The 20,298-nt window shown below is 38.4% G+C and overlaps 4 protein-coding genes across 13 annotated transcripts; 2 read left to right on the top strand and 2 right to left on the bottom strand.

Moving 5' to 3' along the window:
* Positions 1–180: 180 nt before the first annotated feature.
* Positions 181–4,868, top strand: su(r) (dihydropyrimidine dehydrogenase su(r)). Its single transcript, XM_033337419.2, has 16 exons — positions 181–320; positions 397–507; positions 661–993; positions 1,068–1,376; positions 1,453–1,776; positions 1,854–2,064; positions 2,136–2,320; positions 2,409–2,624; positions 2,685–2,849; positions 2,932–3,084; positions 3,150–3,270; positions 3,342–3,604; positions 3,689–3,865; positions 3,958–4,182; positions 4,267–4,424; positions 4,495–4,868. The coding sequence occupies exons 1-16, from the start codon at positions 276–278 to the stop codon at positions 4,571–4,573; spliced, it is 3,075 nt and encodes a 1,024-aa protein (XP_033193310.1). The 5' UTR covers positions 181–275; the 3' UTR covers positions 4,574–4,868.
* LOC117158504 (phospholipase A2-like) lies at positions 4,194–5,758 on the bottom strand. 2 transcript variants are annotated; one of them, XM_076618735.1, is made up of 5 exons: positions 5,326–5,758; positions 5,107–5,266; positions 4,894–5,046; positions 4,701–4,819; positions 4,194–4,502 (listed from the first exon to the last, which is right to left on the bottom strand). In XM_076618735.1, exons 1-4 carry the CDS (start codon positions 5,627–5,629, stop codon positions 4,729–4,731), a joined length of 708 nt encoding a protein of 235 aa, XP_076474850.1. In that variant the 5' UTR covers positions 5,630–5,758; the 3' UTR covers positions 4,194–4,502; positions 4,701–4,728. The 2 variants fall into 2 exon arrangements, with proteins under 2 accessions (XP_076474850.1, XP_033193365.1); XM_033337474.2 differs by having other exon boundaries at positions 4,194–4,819; positions 5,326–5,757.
* Positions 5,759–6,052: 294 nt separating this feature from the next.
* Positions 6,053–10,691, bottom strand: DEF8 (differentially expressed in FDCP 8 homolog). 7 transcript variants are annotated; one of them, XM_076618724.1, is made up of 8 exons: positions 10,422–10,691; positions 7,926–8,189; positions 7,554–7,845; positions 7,305–7,475; positions 7,110–7,163; positions 6,767–7,008; positions 6,459–6,694; positions 6,053–6,387 (listed from the first exon to the last, which is right to left on the bottom strand). In XM_076618724.1, the coding sequence occupies exons 2-8, from the start codon at positions 8,127–8,129 to the stop codon at positions 6,144–6,146; spliced, it is 1,443 nt and encodes a 480-aa protein (XP_076474839.1). In that variant the 5' UTR covers positions 8,130–8,189; positions 10,422–10,691; the 3' UTR covers positions 6,053–6,143. The 7 variants fall into 7 exon arrangements, with proteins under 7 accessions (XP_076474839.1, XP_076474837.1, XP_076474835.1 ...); XM_076618722.1 differs by lacking the exon at positions 10,422–10,691 and adding an exon at positions 8,440–9,586 and having other exon boundaries at positions 7,926–8,352; XM_076618720.1 differs by lacking the exon at positions 10,422–10,691 and adding an exon at positions 8,440–9,586 and having other exon boundaries at positions 7,926–8,349.
* Position 10,692: 1 nt separating this feature from the next.
* LOC117158487 (uncharacterized) lies at positions 10,693–18,345 on the top strand. Of its 3 annotated transcripts, XM_033337422.2 has the most exons (11): positions 10,693–10,796; positions 11,285–11,436; positions 12,155–12,221; positions 12,333–12,580; positions 12,683–12,995; positions 15,677–16,154; positions 16,450–16,752; positions 16,857–16,915; positions 17,362–17,534; positions 17,749–17,911; positions 18,018–18,345. In XM_033337422.2, exons 1-11 carry the CDS (start codon positions 10,698–10,700, stop codon positions 18,072–18,074), a joined length of 2,112 nt encoding a protein of 703 aa, XP_033193313.2. In that variant the 5' UTR covers positions 10,693–10,697; the 3' UTR covers positions 18,075–18,345. The 3 variants fall into 3 exon arrangements, 2 of the variants coding, with proteins under 2 accessions (XP_033193313.2, XP_033193311.2); XR_013058444.1 differs by lacking the exons at positions 16,857–16,915; positions 18,018–18,345 and having other exon boundaries at positions 17,749–17,889; XM_033337420.2 differs by lacking the exons at positions 15,677–16,154; positions 16,450–16,752; positions 16,857–16,915; ... (1 more) ...; positions 17,749–17,911; positions 18,018–18,345 and having other exon boundaries at positions 12,683–15,324.
* Positions 18,346–20,298: the final 1,953 nt, after the last annotated feature.

Genomic DNA, 20,298 nt, shown 5'->3' with positions numbered 1-20,298 from the left:
CATGTATGTAATTGTATATGAAAGGTTCCGTTCAAGTTCATTTGTACTTTCGAACCAAAGATAATGAGTCTTTCCATGACTCATTAGTGTTTTAAACGCAAATAGAGTATATGGAGTTTCGAAATTCCAAATACATTTCAAGTAGACCACTCAGTCAGTGTTCACGGTAACTCGGAGTAAGTTGCTCCAGTTGTTATAACGATTGATGACATTTACGAATATAATATTTGTGATTACTCAATAATTGTGTGAAATTTTAATATCGTTGCGAAAAAATGACATCTATCGCGTTACTTAGCAAAGATGTGCCTGATATCGAAGTGAGTAATTAATATATCATGACATTGAAGATCTGTTAGGAACATTCTTAATCTAATTCTAAACGTTCCTTTCCAGAATCTTTTAAGCTTAAATCCGAAAATAAAACCATTTGCAAATTTTGTTCCTTCGGCGCATACTACAGAAAATAAGAAAATGTGGAAGAGAAATATTAATGAAAACTGCACTGTAAGATATATTACTGATTAAAAATTACGGACTAAGTCTTATTTGAACAAGATAGATACTCTTAAGTTAGATCATTTTTTTCTAGATTGTTATTATTTCATTATTTTATATATTTTTATATATTTTATATTTTATTATTTTATTATTTTACAGAAATGTCCAACTCTAACAAAAAATTTCGATGATATAAAGCACACCACATTAAGCGAACGTAGTGCATTAAAAGAAGCCGCGCGCTGTTTAAAATGTACAGACGCTCCCTGCCAAAAGTCATGTCCAACGCAACTGGATATTAAATCCTTTATAACTTCAATTTCAAACAAGAACTATTATGGTGCAGCAAAAGCGATTCTGTCCGATAATCCTCTCGGACTTACTTGCGGTATGGTTTGTCCGACAAGTGATTTGTGCGTGGGTGGATGTAATTTGCATGCATCTGAGGAAGGACCCATAAATATCGGTGGTCTTCAACAATTTGCAACAGATGTAAGGAGCCAAACAATTTTGATTGATGTTTTGTGCATTAAATACGTCATGACTCGTTAATCATTGTTCCTTAGATCTTCAAACAAATGAACATACCTCAAACTAGAATTCCCGGACAAACCGTTCTACATTCCGATACTAAAATCGCTTTGTTTGGCTGTGGACCAGCTTCTTTATCCTGTGCATCATTTCTTGCACGTTTGGGATATGATAATATTACAATATTCGAGAAAGAAAATTACATCGGTGGTTTAAGCTCGTCAGAGATTCCGCAATATCGATTACCGTATGATGTCGTTAATTTCGAGATAGATCTTATCAAAGATCTAGGTGTTAAGATTGAACTGGGCAAAGCGTTATCAGAGAATGATTTAACGATACAGGTATTTACGTGTAATACTACGACTATAATTGATAAAAAGTACAACCAGCTTCAACTAATTTTTTGAAACTTTGTAGGGTCTTCAAAGTTCCGGGTATAAAGTAATCTTTTTAGGAATTGGTCTTCCGGAAGCAAAGACTGTTCCAATTTTCTCAAATCTTACAGAAGAGATGGGCTTTTTTACATCGAAGAGCTTTTTACCAAAAGTAGCGAAGGGTAGTAAACCGGGAATGTGCGCATGTAAAAGCAACGAACTACCTTCTCTTCATGGGAATGTTGTTGTTCTCGGCGCTGGAGATACAGCTTTCGATTGTGCTACTTCTGCGCTAAGATGTGGCGCAAAGAAAGTTTTCGTGGTTTTTAGAAAAGGATTCACTAACATTCGAGCCGTCCCTGAAGAAGTAATTATTGCCGTACAAAATAAAATATAGCTTTCTTCTTGTATTATTTTATAATTTAAGTTTTTCGATGTGATTAGTTCGATTTAGCAAGAGAAGAAAAATGCGAGTTCGTTCCTTTTCAATCACCGAAACGAGTAATTACTCGAAATGGAAAAATAGTTGCAATAGAATTCTGTCGAACCGAGCAAGACGAGAATGACGAATGGATAGAAGATGAGGAACAAATTTGCAGATTAAAAACAAATTTTATTATATCTGCTTTTGGATCAGGATTGCAAGATTCGAGTGGTAGTAATTTAAGTTGCATTAACATTTCCTTTTTTTAAGAAGAAATATCTTTAAAGAATTGTACCTTTAAGTAACGCGAGCCATGGTACCCATTAAAATGAATAAATGGAACTTACCGGAAGTAGACACGGAAACCATGAGTACTTCTGTACCCGGAGTCTTCTGTGGTGGAGATCTCGCTGGTGTTGCTCATACTACCGTCGAATCTGTAAATGATGGAAAAATAGCTGCATGGTATATTCACAAATATATTCAGGTAATAATTTAAAAGATCGAAGAAATAATTATCTGTTAAAATCATATATCTAAGTGGTTTAAACAATGTTTTATTTGCTGTCCGATAGAATTGCTATAATTCGGAAGTATCCGAAGTCCCTCAATTACCTAAGTTTCACACTCCAATCGATGACGTTGATATATCTGTCGAAATGTGCGGTTTAAAATTTGAAAATCCTTTTGGCCTTGCTTCTGCACCACCGACCACCTGTAGTACCATGATTAGGCGAGCTTTCGAGGCTGGATGGAGTTTCGTTGTCACGAAAACCTTTTCTTTGGATAAAGTAATTAAATCATTGTTAAATATTTTTTGGGAAAATTATTTTAAGGAAGCAATGTTTTAGGATCTTGTCACAAATGTGTCTCCACGAATAATTAAAGGTACAACTTCACGCTACCATTACGGTCCGGAACAAAGTAGCTTCTTGAATATTGAATTGATATCTGAAAAGTCAGAAGCTTACTGGTGTAAGAGCATTACAGAACTAAAAAAAGATTTTCCATCTAAGGTTTAAAAAAACATACAATTATATAAGTTTTTATAAGATTTCTACATCACTTTTGCTGATGAAGATTCAAATTTATTTTTAGATTATTATTGCCAGTATTATGTGTACATACAATAGAGCAGATTGGACGGAACTTGCTCAGAAAGCTGAATCAGCCGGAGCTGATGCTCTAGAATTAAATTTATCTTGCCCCCATGGAATGGGAGAATCTGGAATGGGCTTAGCTTGTGGCCAAGTACATAATTTAAATAATTTATTATCATTTTATTATCAACCGTTATATAAACTTTCATATATTAGGATCCCGAATTGGTAAGAAATATTTCAAGATGGGTTCGGGAAGCTATAAAGATACCATTCTTCGTGAAATTAACACCAAACATTACCGACATCGTTTCGATAGCTAAGGCAGCTTACGAAGGTACTTTTTCGCATATAAATAATTAAAATATTTTAATGATAAATGTTCGAAGAAATAATCTTTTGTAATAGGTCATGCTGATGGAGTATCTGCCATAAATACGGTTCAAAGTTTAATGGGCTTGCACGCGGATGCAACACCATGGCCAGCTGTTGGCATTAAGAAGGCTACAACTTATGGAGGTATGTCAGGGAATGCAACTAGACCGCTAGCTCTAAGGGCAGTTTCTTCCATTTCGAAAAATCTTCCTGGATTTCCCATACTTGGTATCGGCGGAATTGATTCAGCGGATGTTGCTCTTCAGTTTTTACATTGTGGAGCATCTATTTTGCAGGTGAATTAGTTAGCCATGTTATCTTTCTATGAATTTTCTACATATAACGTCAATTATATTGGATTATTTGTAAATGACGCATAGGTTTGCAGTGCTGTACAGAATCAAGATTTTACTCTAATTGATGATTATGTGACTGGTTTAAAAGCCTTGCTGTACTTGAAAAGTTTAGAACAAGTAAAAAATTGGGATGGACAAAGCCCACCGACGTTTAAACATCAAAAAGGGAAACCAGTTGTATTACAACATGCTCTTGGCAAAGTAAGTGTAACTTTTGGCTAACTGACTGAATAAAATAAATACGTACTAAATAAAAATATGCTATAATATATTATAATTGCTTTGTGTTTCAGAATATACCATATTTTGGAGAATATCAAAGACTTAGAGAACAAAAAATAGCTGAGATTAAACTTAACTCGAATCCACTCGATAAATCTGTCGAAATAACGAGACCTGCTCCAAAACCTATTGCGCCTGTACCAACTATAAAAAATGTTATTGGTAAAGCTTTAAGTCATATCAGTACCTACAAGGACTTGAATAACAAAGAACAAGTGGTAGCGTTAATAGATGACGTAGGTCTTAATTGTTTTTTAATTATTTCAAGTTTTATTCATTTTTATCATTATATATTAAGGGTAAACAATTCTATGCGTTAGGATATGTGCATAAACTGTGGAAAGTGTTATATGGCTTGTGCTGATTCTGGTTATCAAGCAATCAGATTTGATTCTGAAACTCACATTCCATTAGTAACAGATGATTGTACAGGCTGTACACTTTGTCTTTCAGTGTGTCCTATTATTGATTGTATTACGTAAGTTAATTATTTATTAAGATAGAATTTTAGTTATGAAAAGCATATAATTGTTTAATTTATTTTTCAGTATGGTACCTAAAACAATACCTCATGTCATTAAAAGAGGAATACCACTGAAAGGAACACTTGAATTTGAACATTTCTAACTATAACAAGCACTTTATTAAGCGCTAATATTTGTTTCAGTGGTAACAAGTACATTCTGCTCTTTAATATTTTCATCTAGTACAAAAATTAACTTAATATAGCAACAGCTTGCTACAAGTTACTTACACTATATTATTCAATTAACTAAAAATTATTAAAAATCTGGATTATCAAACCATTGCATTATTTGTGGCAGTGAGAAGTTGTAATTATATTCATCACATTTGTTATTCATCAATCGATGTCTAAAATTTAAGGATAACAAATCATATTAAAAATATTTTGTACAAACAATTGAAGGAACTATGAAATATATTACCCTGTGTATTTTTTACAGTCTACAATAGGATAATCTGCCTGAAAGCATTGGGGTCTTAAAACATTAAAATAGGTTTTTCCAATATTAGTAGCAAAAATGTTATGAGCTTCTTTAAGACATCGATAAAATGCTCTATCACATTCACATGATGACCTGTACATAGAATATGTTTTTTAGTCCCTTTCAATTAATCTAACGTAAAGTATTAATTACCTTGTGAATATACCATTGTTTAAAAGTCCTTCTCGTTTTTCTCCTGCTGAAATATTCTCCAAACAAAGATCATGTGTTTTACAACAAGCATCTGTATTATCAAAAAGTCCAAGATCTTCTCCATTTGGAGATACATTACCATCACCACACCAGTATGTTCCTAAAATTTACATTATCAACTTATTTATATTAAAAAAAATATTAAATAATATTACATACCTGGAAATATTGCCTTAATTTTGGATTTAAATGAGTTAAAAACATCACCAATTGTTGATTTTTTCTGTGTATTTTCATTCTTGGGGAGCATATCAGATGCCAGTGCCTTTAAATAATTTTTAATACTCACAATTTTCTTATGGATCGCTTGTTCGGAGTTTATTAGTATTTGAATTGACTTTTCCATTGAAGTAATATATGTTTCTTTTAATGTTATTGAATTAGAATCAGATTCAAAGGCCAAAGTGACCGTGGTACATAATAAAAATATATAGATTGTAAAAATCATGATATTTCTACTCATAAAACACGATTAGGAAATACGTGATGTAACAATTATCTTTCTATCATTTTATGTGACGTTCTTACTACGTAAACGGTAAAGTTTTCCTTAATTGTATTGAATTTTACAGAGATAGTAACGTATCAGCAATTATATTTTGATTAAAAACGAACAGAAAGAAATGTTGCTGTTAAAAATTAATTTAGCAAAGAGTAACTTCAAGAAAAATATTACCTATCATTTTTTTGGACAACAGATTTTTTATCAAATGCTGTATCAACAATAATGTATAAAATAATTTTATCTGAATTGTTCGTTCTTACGCGAATTATAATTAGTAATCCACTTATGAAAAAATAACAGATTTACTTAAAAATATCTATCTCCTATTATTTAAAATAGATGCTGAGATATCATATATATTATAGAATATATAGATACGAATTTTTAAAAATCAGTTTTATTTTATAAAAGAATTGCACAAAACATTATATATATATACACAAATCACAATAAGCACGACTGTATTTAGCGTTTATGTTGCATCACTTAGCGATTCATTCGCATTCAATCCATTTTCCGTAATATCATCTGTGTCCAGAGTTTGTTTATCTTGCAAAGCACGTCGCTTTTGAAGCCTTGTACATCGTGAACAACAGTGATTTTGTTTCGACCAACATGCACGATGATGAACAGCCGAGCACTGACGACAAGTGATAGAACTTGCATTCCACGGGTATATAATTTCATCATTACCACACAATTCGCATAAATGACCTCTGTACATTAACATTTAGCGGCTTAGTTATAAAATAACTTAGACAGAGTATCTTCGATCATTGAAGTTTACCTCGCTTTGCATAATTCGCACTGTTCTGTGATGTGAGTGTGCATAGTATCATACACAGTACGAATTTCTTCCAAAAGTACTCCATTATTAAGATCAACGAGATCTTTAATCGAATAATTTCCCGAGTTTTCTATCATATGAGTGCGTATTCCAATTTTCCATGGTAATCCTTGTTTATTAGCTTCTGGACATAAAACTAAGTAATGTTTCATCATCTGCATTTCCTCCCGCATCCTCTGTTTATTATTTATTTTTAATTAATAAAACTCTTTGCTTTTCTAATGCAAAGTCATAATCATTTAATTTACCTTCACTACAGAGAGATCTGGAACTAAAGTAAATAATTTCGGATTTAATTCTTCAAGTAACAGAACAGAACGTTCTTCTAAAAGTGTTAAAAGCTGTGCAGCGGCACGTGAAACAAATCTTGGTTCCATGTCCCAATTTCTAATCACTCTTGCAGGAATTACCATTGCAGTGTTCCAATGACATCTTTGGCAATAATACAATCCACTATAGTCACAAAGACGGGGTTCAATCCATGCTGATTCTATATTTACAAATAACGTATTTTAAAGGAAATATTAATACATAAAAAAAATGTTTTCATTTGTAACCCATATTTGCAAAAATTTCCCTTATGTATGTTACCTGTATTTTTAAATGGACTGCCAAAACAAGATAAAGATAGTCCTTTTGAGAAAGCTTGTAATAAAAATATGGTTTATCTACATCACAACAATGTAGAATATCTCTTGTACATAGAAAGTTACTCTTTTCTAAAGTGAGTTTATTTCAATCTAATAATATACCACTTATAATGTGTTTATTAATGAATATACTTACTAAATGTTATTTGAACTTTGCATTCAGCACATCTGTATTTCTGACTTGATAAACCCTGTTCAGGACAAATATCTTTTGTGTAAGTATAACCACCAGCTTCACTAGCAACTACATGAACACACACTCTACATATATTATTTAGACATTTCCAATGGCAACAAAATTTGCAATCTATAATAATATTGTAAAAATTAAACATCATGGAAACCCACATTTAAAGATAATAAATTATATTTTAACGAGTCTTACCGCTACACATATACCATGATTGGAGCATGGTCCAAATAGCTCCACTACAATGATCACAATATACAGGCCCAGAAGTAGTTATATAATATTTTTGTGGTACTAAATGATGTCCTAAAATGACTTCTGTTTCAAGCAAATTTTCTTCTGATGTCTCTCTTAATTCTTGTACTCTTAAGCGTAATTCAATTAATCGTCTAACAAGCCATTTTCGTTCATCAGAACATTCTGCACTTTCTAAGACCATTTGCTTACATTTTTCTATCATATCTTTAAGATATTCTTCAGAAGTAGCCTAGAAATGAAATATAATTAAATGAAACAAAGAATTATTACAATATCTGTTATATTATATTTATATAAATTATTTCATACCTTAGATAATGAAAGTACAGTTTCCACTGATTTTAAACTAAAAGGTATAGCAGCTTTACTGTCTGAACTATCATCTGCTTCTCCTGTCATATAATCAGACGACGAAGAAGGTGTTGATGGCACAGTATCAGAACTGTTAATTCTGGTTCTTGATTCATGATTAGACTCGTATGATTTATTTATATTATTTTTTATATCCACCATTTTCCATAGATACTGCAGTCAATTATAGGCTGGAAGTATTCTTGTAGCTACTTTTGTTGACTGTTATTAACCATTAAATAAATACTTTAAATATCATATATGCTTATAGCCGATAATAATATTCATTTGTTTGTTTATTTGTGAATGACAGAAATTTTTAGATATTGGCATATCATAATTACTAAAAGATAGTAATTTATAAATATGTTATAATAGGCACCTACTTAAAAGCATAAAATGTTAAATGAAGCTATAAATTACATACCTAGCTTTTCTTAAAACTTGTAAGTGTAATACTGGTAATACTTACTTGATATATCGTTTCATGTAAATTTCTGAACACCTTAAATTATGCGCACTTTAATATTTAACTAAATTTTTACTTCTATGATACAGCATTATTATGTTTTAACGTATATACATGCTACTTTCATGTTGTATGTAGTATAAATGGTACTTACATACTTACATATAGGCATAACAAATTTGCGAACTACTGACATCTGTCAGCGCAAACGTCATATATTCGCTATTTATTATGAGAGTGTGTATTATGCTTTTATCAACTTAGAAAATGATCAGCGAAAAAAAGATTTTCGATCGAATAATCGTTTCTTGTGATGTAATCGTATCAATTGATCGTTAGTATATGAATGATAAAAAAAGAAGAGAATAAATTATACATTATAACCGTAATACAGAATATACGTTGCTTTTTATAAATTTTTACAATATTATATCATATTTAATGAAGATCATTTATGTACAAAAAATGTAGGTATATTAATAAATGGAATAAATTATACATAAAAGATCAACGTTTAATTACATTTCTAAAGTTTACGTTTCTAACGTTTGCCTTAAATTAATGTCCGCCATGTCATCATGTATGATTTTATGTTTAATCGAAAGATAGGCTTTGAACGATTACAGTGAGCTTACGTCGATTAGAATAAAATCTACATTATAATATTTTTCATACTCCATATATCTTTTTACTTTAATTTGTTTGTCAATTAAGTGTTTATATACTTATAGTACTCCTACATTAAGTATGTATATAGTTTATACATACTTACTTTAAGTCGCAAGTATTTGATGCAGATACGCATATAACGTATCACACGACACATAAATATAAATTACATTATTGTCGTAAAATATAACAATTTTGTAAGTAACATAACGATTAATTTGTCTCTTAATTCTTATATTTAAAATTTGCACCGATGAGTTTCGCGCGTTTAATGCAAAGAACTGAATTCAGACATTTTCAATACGTTGATAGATGGCAGGAGTGCATTGCGATTTTTAAATCGATTCGCGGTTCTTCTGATCTCGGCGCGAAATTATGAAAAAAGGTTGTTCGGTCTCTTTGTCACAGAGAAGGATAGATATCGTTACTTTACGAAAGAGTAACAGCGAGAGCGAAGGAGTCCGTAGAACAAGGAAGAAATCGAGGCCCCGAATCTAAATAAATCGATCAGTAAATAGATCGAGCCTGCTTCCTACTGTTTTACGATTGGATAACAAGGGGAACAGGGGACGGGAGGTTGAGGAGAGAAGAGGCCGTGTATTTGTGGAGTTGAAGTCGGTAGCTACGATCGCCTTCTGGCAAACATTATCGTGACACCGTTTTGTGCGTGTTGAAGAGTTGGCCAGGTTCGTTCGATCGGTTCTTCCGCCGTATCGACCGGTCCGGTTGTTGGCCGCGCGCTTCCGATCCATGAATCCAGTGATATAGTAATTTTCCTCGGTGTGTATTCAGCGTGCATCGTGATACAACGATTCTTCAGCGATTACTCGCGCAACTTACTGGCAAGTAACCATGAATCATTCTGTAAATTCGCGCACTAACTAAACTATATTCGTTTCGGCCGGTGCGCGGCCACTTCCGTGTACATACTACGAATTCCTCTCGGTTGCCGCCGCGTTCCAAACGCTTTCCTTTTTATTTTTTCTTATTTTTTAATCGCCGAAAAGTAAATTTGGGAAAGTAGATTTAATTCGAAACGTCGTCGATACTCGGAAACCGATCGGGAATACTATAGAATTACCACAAGTCTTAAAAATATTAATCGTTTGTTTCCTGTCACTTTTTTATATCAGCGTTACGTAACGAGAATGAAATTTAGGAAAACTTTTGAATGCGAATTCTTTCTACCGTTGGTCCATATAAATCATTGTATGTCTCATTCAATGTGGTATCGTTTTCCTTAATTGATAACTTTGAGAATGTCAATGTCAAAATTCTTATTAATTCACGTAAATTATAAAATAAAATAAACTTACTGTTCGTGATGGGAAGCTCTCTGCAGATTCTTCGAAATTTGAATGCGCATAATTTCGGGCAACTCGGACACCTAGTACGGTCTGTGAAACAACTGTACAAAATTCACTCTCACGTAATAATTAACTTCCACTCGTTTGCATTGTAATCGATTAAATCGGCACGGAAATCGGTTTAGACACTAATTTCTTCGAAGTTAATGACGTACTAGTTCAAGTGACGCAGACTGTTTCCGTTTAATGTTATTGCGAAAACGTGAATTTCAGATGTAGAACGACATGGCTATCAGCATAAAATTCACAAAATTTGACAACACACCATGGGGATTTCGATTGGCGGGTGGAAGCGATTTTCCACAACCGCTGACTGTGATCAGAGTACGTACTTTATATTATATACCAGATATTATCTTTGTATTGCTTAAATATATTCATACAAATGTATACAGACATATAGATAAGCAATAGCTTTTAGTTTAAATAGTCGATGAATAATTAACAAGAAACTGATAAACGTGCATTTTACCTAGATTACTGCGCAATAAACGTTCGTGTAACCTAATGCACGAAAGTATAATAAGTTGCATACGTGCAGGAGTATTTCATGATACCGATGTTTTAGAAACATCGGTAAGGTAGAATAATTCTAAGATAGAATTGGTAGAAATACCTGCATTACCGACTCTGCGGTATTTCAAGTGAAAGTGCAACCGCGACTGTAAATATATGTACATACATGTTGCATATTGAAACGCATTGATAATTATTCTCGAATCGTATGATTCTAACGAGTTTCAATCTTTACATAAATTTTAGCGATACGTAAATCGAATAAAAGTGGAAATCGATTTAGAAATATTTCTTAGGTGACAGAGGGAAGCCTGGCGGAATGTATGGGTTTGAAAGTCGGCGATGTTGTAGTGAGATTAAACGATCAACCCATCAGTAGCTTGACCCACGGTCAGGCACACGAGGAACTAATGCGAGCAGGGAATAATTTTGTTCTGGGTGTACAGAGGTAAGTACTTACCTAAAAGGGGTGCACAGAAGAGAATCCATCGACTCCTCGAAGAGAGTAGTTGCATTTCTACCGAAAGTAGATCTACTAGCTAGCCATGAAAACAATTCGATATCAATGTCAACGACACGCTGTATCGTTACACCGGATTGACCCGCTTGGAGGGCAAGCTTAACTTGAACTACTTTTAACTGCAACTTTATTTCGAGTACCTCGTGATTCACGACGAACATCCTTCGATGAACGCTACCGAAATTTACATTACACGGCAATTTATTAGACGAATTATCGGTAATATTTTAACGAAAAAGGAAAATGATTGAGAAAGATGGGAAAAACATATCGATGTCCCTGTATATTTCGTACGCATTATTATAACGCGTCGCAGCAAGAATATCCCAGCGTACGGGCAACGTGTGGTAACGAGAATTGCAACACTTATAAATAGGTGACCCAGAATGAAATCTGTTTATCATTGGTTGGCGATTTTATTGCTGGCATTTACACCGCACACATTTGTTCCACGATCCCTCATTACCCTTTCGCGCGTGAACCGGCTCGCATTAAGCTTCAAAAAGCAGTTAAATTCGTTGCCCGTTCCAATTCCACTCACCTAGAAGATCGCTGTTCGCGGAACAGTGTACAGACCACGCGTGACAGATCGATCGAAACATTTCAATTCGAAACACTATTAATCAGGCACGACTGTGTTACGCAGAGAAGAAGATTCGCTGAAGGCTGTGGAGGCGTTGTCCGAAGAGAACATCGTGCCCTATAAGATTCCGGTACGTATCTTAGGACAATGTCCATAAATTCCACGTTGCTTGAATATTTTCTTCGATTGAAAATTCAAATTTTCTGCCTGTTCGATCGGCCTTCATAAACGCGTTCGTTAGCTCGCAGATTTGCCACCTGTTTTCCCAGAGCAAATACTGAAAGGGGAAACTGTGATCGAGCGGCACGAGGAAATAACGTGCGAAGTAAAGCCGGGCGAAGAGGAGGTGAAGCCAGAAGTGGAACCACTGCCGGACAAGCCTAAGGACGCCAACAGCGAGATCGTACCGAATCAGAATCTTACGGACGACGAGATCGCGCAATTGATCCTCGAAGAAGAGGAACTTTTGACCGACAAAGGCGTTTTGGGGTATACGTTCGGTTATTTTATTTGTCCTCCTTCTCCTATTGTTAAAAACGGATAATGAAGAATTACGCTATCGGCGAGTTTCTAATAACGTACGCATTCCAGGGTGAACTTTAAGAAACTCAAGCCCCGCGTCACAGCTCTGAAACAATCGAAGGTGATCGAAGAACTTCAGAATATCGCCACAGCCGAACCACCTTTGGTCGAACAGTTGAGACGTACCTCGGTGTTTCTGCAAAAACCACAAAGACCGATACCGACGCCTCGTAAGAAACAGGAGGAACAAGAAGAGACAGAAGTCGAGTCGTACAAAGTGGTGATAAAGAAGCAGAAAAAGCGGAGCGTGACCGACCGACTACTAGAGAAGGGTCTGCTGAAACCTGAGGACGCGAGTACTCCGGAACCACCTACTCCCGAGGTAAACATGGAAAATATCGAAACGGAGACGAAAATCGAGGGAAACGATTCGTCGATCGTTTTGTCCATACCGCTCGATGATAGTTTATGCTCGCAACAAACGCTCGAACCAATCGTCGCGCGTTCCACGGTGTCGTCCTCTCCATGTCTCGAACTTCCGATCGAGATTTGCCAGAGTCGGCGGTCTTCTCTCGATATCGAACCTGAAACTTGTACGAACTTGGGATCGGATGTTACATGCCCGGTACAGTTATCGAAACGCAGAGAGAAGGCGTTAGCGTTAGCGCGACGCGCGCCGAACAAGTGCAAGTCGAAGAGCTTGTGTACGAGAGGGCATTACTTCCGAAGGTGTTTGTTCGGGAAGAAAAGCCACGGTGACGTTAAGAAAGCGATTAAAGTAAAGCCTTCGTTCAGGGAACGGTTCCAGGAAAGCGACGCTGTGCGATCGAGCGGTCGCGGCATGGACCAGCTTCAACAACTTCCACGTCGCTGTAGCATCGAGAAATCTTCGAAATCCAGGATCAAAGGTCGTTACCTTGAGACGTACTTGAAACGAGAGGATAATTGGATGAGGCGAATGATCGACGGATTGTTCGAGAAGACCGATGGCTTTTCCTCCAGCAAATTATTCGATAGGCTGTTATCAAACAGAGGAATCTCTCTTATCAAATTGAGAAAAACTCGTTACGCGGAGAAAATACTTGTTCGAAGCGGAAACTTTGTCGCGGTTCGCCTTCCTTCCGGCATTCTGAAATATTTCGAGCAAGGATATTCGACGGTCATCGGAAATTCTATAAAACCCAAGTCACAAATTGATAAACGTTTGTACTTTAAAGGTCATTACATTCGGCGCATTCTTTCGCGCAATCTTGTCCGTTTGATCAACTATGTCAAAGACGTAGCGTGTTCGAAGGATGTTGACAGGAGAGACAGAAGGAGAAGCTCGACAACGATTAAAACGAAAGGTCGTTATTTAGAGACGTATCTGTTGGAGAACGTATTCTTCGATTTGCAGGATCTTCGCGATCGTTTCTCGGCACGCCCCACCGTTGTCTCGTCGTCGAGGAAGAAATTTTTCGCTCGAACTCGTTACGTCGAACGTATCCTTAAAAACCACTTGGACGCTCTTGGTTTAATCGTAAAATACATTGGCTGCCAGGTTGTCCGAGGTATTCCCGATTCTTCCGTCGTTATTCCAGGCTGTTCGTCCTTGAACTCGCGCCAAACCGACGCGCCCGTGTCGTCCATGAAAGAAGACGACGTCCTTTCCAATTTGATCCGTTCCTCCAAAGACTTTATCTCGGCCGAGGTTTTTCACCGTGGCAGTAGACGACTCTCAAGATCATCCAGAGGTAGCATATCTGCCGGCTCTTCCAACATCTCCGATACTTTCGGGAGCTATCTCTTTAATTGGCTTCCTACGAAGTTGACCAGAGAATCGGCCGATCGAACGATTAACGATAAAAAGATGATGCAGGATAACGATCGTGACGGTCGTAGGCTATCTTTCGTGCCCACTATTCTTTACGAGGGTCTAACGAATCGTATAGACGTGGATTTCACTAGATTAGTGGCATATGCGTTTGTCCCTTGTACCTCGATCATTTTGCTGTACATGTACAAGTAATATTCGTATCGAGTAAACAGTCTAATCAACGTCTATTTAGATAAGGTGATTCGAGACGGTACTATTAATGATTACGATTATGTTTAGATTTAAAACGACATCACTTGTTCTAGGACATCCCTAACAGACGCTAGATCATCATGGACCATCTGTAAACGTATAAAAAAAATGAAAAAGTGTTCGTCGTTCGTAAAAGTGTGTGTTGTATCTTCTGTCCAATGTAACCGTAACCTTTCTCTCGTAACTAGAGATAGCCAATTATACTTGTTTCCAGGGCCGTGCAGCAGCCGGACAACGAGAATTTATTCATCGACTAAAAGAAAAAAAAAAAAAAAACACACATAAACTAAACTTGTCTTTCGCGGGAAAAATTGTGAAAGTAGTTTGTCCGTTAAACGTTACATATTTTACTTAACCAGCTGACGAAAGAGACGTGGCATACGTTTAAGGTAATGCATGGTAAAATGCACGGTCCTGCAAGTATACGTAACGTAGTATGTACTTAAAGAAGTTCAGTGATCGCGCTCGCACGTCGATCCATTGATATCTAGTCTAACGAGTGTACAGAAATCTCGCGTTATCATGCACGCGCAGATCGATGCATGTAATATCTACGTATAATTACCTCAATGTCAATGTACTCACGATGGATTGTCGAGAGAAAAGTACATTCGAAATAAAATGCGTATATCTGGATGCTAAACCCAATGCTAAAATTCTCGATAATAATTCCCTTAATATCAAAATGAAGCAATTAGGACGCTGCGTTTCGCCCGGGATCACGATTCTCCCCAAAATCCCATTCTGTTTTCCAGAAACGATGACGAATGGATCGCGGGTGCATACGTAACTCGAGATTGAACGACGCGATTGAAAGAACCGATTCGCTCGTTAAGCGATAACAGGTAAATTAGCGTAACAACGAGACGCAGGTGGTAAAAGCGTTCCGTATGCACTTCGATCCGGTGTCTTTGCACGACAGACCGGACGAACGTTCACCGTTCACCATCCACGAGCCCTGTATACTCTGTACATAGTTTGTTGTCTGAATTCAGGCGACACCATCGGCCACTCCAGAGCCAAGCGGTTGTAGATCGGATCAAGAACGCGAGCTCGAGTCGCGTCCCGAATCGAAAGCCGAGTCGAAAGCCGAATCGAAGCCGGAGGAAAGCGAAACCGAGCAGCAACCGGAAGAAACGATAGCGTGCGACGAGGGGAACGCCGAGGTCGCGAGCGTTCACGAGGAGGAAACGCAGCAGGAGCGAACGACACAGGGATCTATTCTGAGCGAGATCGAGAAAGAGATGGCGAACGTGGCAGCGAAAGTCGATAAAGAGAAGATCAAGGAGCTTGTCAGTACGGAGATTAACCTGGAGAAACAGCTGGAGAACGTTCAACGACAGTTATTGGCGTTGAAGCAGCTACCGAGCGAGATCGAGAGTCACCTGAGAATCGTGTCGGAGCAACTGCAGAAGATCATGGAGCTGAGCGGCGTGCAAAACGGCGCCACTGACAACGACGAGGGGCGACGAGGTATGCTCGCTCTCTAAGATTACATTTTCGAGCGAATAAGCCTCGATCGGTATCTCGTGCCAGCCTACGCACACGCATATTTTCAAATTTTACGCGTTCGCGACTTTTGAAGAGCTGCCAAGCGTCAACTACGTCCGGCCTAACCGACGTTTCGTTGCGAAACCGACCAGACTGCCTTCGATTTGATTTGCCAGCCATTCGCGTTCCTTCCTCGCATAACTCGAAACTCTTTCGGCATAGTTATCGCTCTAGAGTTGTCCGATGAAACGATGGGCTGGTTCGTTTGATTTTTCAGAAGCGCAAGAAGACGCGGAGGAGGCGAAAGAATCGGAAGAACGGGACGAGGAACACGAGGAACTGGAGGAAACGGAGGAACACGATGTGACCGAGTACACCGAAGATATTTCGTACTCGGCCTATTCCGACGAACACGTGCAAATCGTTCGTGCCAGCGAGGAAGACGACGAAGAGACGGAGACGCAGGAACTGGAAGGAACTCTGTCCGTAAAGAGCGAAGAAGGAAGCAGAGTGAAGAAATTTGTCGTTTCTTACGAGACGAAGGTTTTGAAATCGCCCAGCCCTGCACCTTCTTCTCATGGTAAATATTTAAACAAACTCGTCGTCGCATCGATCGATAAAACGATCTTTACAAACTACTATCGTGAAAGAAAGATAACGGAAACAAGGCGATGTGTATTATAGGCAGTTTCGAACCAGATCCAAATCTATCGGCAAAAGATCAAGTTATTCAGGAGTTGCAGGTATTCTAGAGAATGATACGGAATGTAGATTGAATGTGCAGTAACTCTTGTTCTTACACTGTGTCATCTAGCATATTCCAGCATCCTGTACTTTATCTTAATCGCATCGATGTATTGGAGAATTTCGTCGTTCTTCGACAAATATCAAAGAATGCATCTCTCTTTTTTGAGTTATCCTAGAAAAAAAAAAGAAACAAAAAAGAAAAAAGAACACGAACCTAAAAATTTAATAACTTAACGTGAGAAACACTAATTTGTTTCCCTAATTGTATCCTTACACTTCGTGAAGATGAAGTTATCTGTGCCACGTACATTCCATCGAACGTCTGAACGGGAAGCACGCGGATTCCTTCGTAACCCCGTGTCAAAAGCATTCCTGGATCGTGAAGAAACGATTAATTTAAATAGCTATGGATCGTGGAATGATGTTTTTCGTACGTTTGCAGCAGAGAGTAAAGCAACGAGGGAGAAAACGTTCGCAAGATCTCTGGCCCCAGGCTAAGCAGGTCGAACTTACGCGCGGCCGCAGATGGAGGTGTCCGAATGATTTCTTCAATGACGAAATGATTGCAGAGGTTTTATCTTCCCAGGCGGAAGTGATTCGAGGCAGAGCTCTAGGGTAAGCTTAACTTTTTATCAATTCCGCGTGAATTTGCATTCCTACGATAATGATTTAATAACGCAATGCGGTTGCTTCGTGCATTTACGCGCGTACGTCTGAAAGTATGTGGTTTCGTTTCACCGAGAGTTACAGCAAGAAGAACGACGATGCAGGTTACGTGATTAATTATCTTGGTGGAACTATTAGTAATCTTTGTGATTTATGAACGCAGAGTGAACTTCAAAAAGTACGAGAAAACGAATCTACCGAACTACGATCACTTAATGAACTCGAGCGTCTATAAGATGATTCATAAGATGGAGCGAGAACCGAAACGAGGAATTCCAGCTAGACCTGCCAAAGTAAACGCCGCGGAAGACATAATCGAGAGGGTCGTACGTATCCGATAAGATCTAAAGAATTTTTCCGGTCGTTAAAGAAAGAAAAGAAAAATATTCGAGGGCCGATCTCAAAGCGGTGCTGCGTGTCTTTTTATTTCAGAAGTCTCCAGCATTGAGCATCGCGGATGACAGGAGCACTCGAAGCGTCAGTCACTGAACCCACGAGACATCGACGATGAAAGAATAGAATTCTTTCTTGCGCCATGAAGATATCGAATAAATAGCGATCGGACGCAACTAACCGACGTACGGCCGAACGATACTTAAGAAACGACGAAGGAAAAAGAGGAAAAAGATAGGAATACGTGCGCTGCGATCGAAAGTATCAAATATAAAACATAAGGTTAATTATTAAGTACGTGTGCGTGTCGTATATACATGTTATACGGATTGAGCGTTAATAAAAGGATTAATTCTTTTTCGTAAAACGTCATTTCAACGAATACCATCCTTCCGTCTAACTTTCTTCCACGAGTGTCGGTATTTTACTACCTCGTCGTGTAAAGTAGGTTGTCGAAACACGATAATCGGCCTCGTCATAAAAAATTCACGGAATCGCGCAAGAAGACGTCGCAGTCGGAGGCAAAGTTTCTCATCGAAGCGATGATTCGATCGTTCCATTTCGACGCAGTAATCCGAATGATTGGCGCGCTTTACGCAAGATCCTTTCGTGCAATAGGATATCCGAGGACACGAGTTGGCTCGACTCGCGGATGAGTCGCGCATACTTTCACCTTTCCGGAGTTTCCGACTCTGTTCCGAACCGTGTCCCGCATGCGTACAGGGGGCTGAGTCACTTCTGCCGTGGCCAACGAACGTTCTTTCTCCTCTCTCTTTCTCTGTCCTACGCGGTAGTCGTCTCATGCTTAGGGTCCGAGAACGTGACGTCGGTCCCGAGCAATTTATGTAAAGCATTCTAGGCATGATTCACGAACTAGTTCGCGCCCTCGTGACCGCCACCGGCGCAGAAAATGCAGCCACTCTCGACAGCACGAAAATCTAGGCTCATCCGGTCGCGCAGCCGAATGCATTTCAGATTCTGCTTCGTGCTGTGACTTTGAGCCACGATTATGAGATAACGTTCCTCGGCCGAACCAACCGTCCACCTATCCTGGATATTCGCGTATATCTTGTCATATTTTCATCGGCAACTTTAGCTTCATCCTAATTCCACTCGAATTGTCGTATGTTTTTCTTAAGTTTTTCTCCAAGTTTTCGTAAAGTATTCCTTTCAGAATGTCTTTCCTCTCCACCGATGATCCGAGGTAAACGCTGTCCGAGTGGAAGTACGAGTATCTCACATCTAGTTGGGACCGGAAGAGACCCGGCAATCGGCTAATGGACAATTTTTCAGAAGAAATATCGTCGCAACAGTCGGTATCGATGCTCGATCCTTTAATATAGAATCTTGCTATGTCGTGGTCTTCAAATTACAAGCGATAAAAGTTTCGTTCGATATCGTATAGGAAGAGCGAGACGGTAGTGTGTGATTGCAGTGCAGGCTAATCGGTCGATCGCGTTGTTCGAAGTACAATCGAGAATAAATTATCGCAGAGAGAAGTACATGGGCGGACAGTGTGGCGAGCAAGGTGCTTCTCTTCATGGTCGAAGCATTGGGAGCAATGACAGAAGATGGAGCGGTAGGAATCGGCGCTGCGGGGGAAAGAAAGGTACAATGGAGGAAAAAAGAAGAAACGAAACGTCGGGAATGCCATCCTGATACCACCACCACAACCGCGTATCCTTCTTTATCCTTGTCTGCTTTTCGTCTCTTCTCTTTTACTTCCTTCCCCGGTACCCCTCCCTTTCGCATTTCGGTTCTAGCTCATTCATTCTTATCTTTCCTTCCTTTCTCCATTTTCTTTCTTTACGACGTTTCCTCCTCGTTCGCGAAAGAGGTCATTTCCGTACCTTCTTCCACTCCGCTGGCTACCCTATCAACCCCTGTTTCCGGCTCCGCAAACCGCTGTTCCTCTCTTCTCCTCGTTATCGTTCTTCGTCGCGACCATCTCCATTCTTGTAAATCCATCGTCTCGGACGATCTGGCAAGAGTCCGTAATTATCGTTTCTTCTACGTTTGCCCAAGATCGTCTTTCGTCGCGTCGTACTTTTCCACGCATCTACCGTTCACCGATTTTAATCGAAAATCATCGTTCCCCGTGGCCGCGTCATCGTCTCCCGCATCATCGTTGCCCTTTGTATCTAATGGCCGCGATACACAGTCGAAACAGATATATGCATCTCGTTGGTAGTTTCTTTCCTTCGCGCGTGGAAACGTGGAGCTTCCTCTTTGTCGCACCTTCCATTCACTCCCTCCCCGAATAATTCTGGATCGCGGTCTCGTTCCTACCCGCGTGTTAGGTCTCTATCCCTATCCCCGC

This window comes from Bombus vancouverensis, chromosome 5 (genome assembly GCF_051014615.1).
Source record: "Bombus vancouverensis nearcticus chromosome 5, iyBomVanc1_principal, whole genome shotgun sequence".
Taxonomy (NCBI): Eukaryota; Metazoa; Arthropoda; class Insecta; order Hymenoptera; family Apidae; genus Bombus; species Bombus vancouverensis.
The sequence above is the reverse complement of the archived record's forward strand: the minus strand, read 5'-3'. Positions and strand labels throughout refer to the sequence as shown.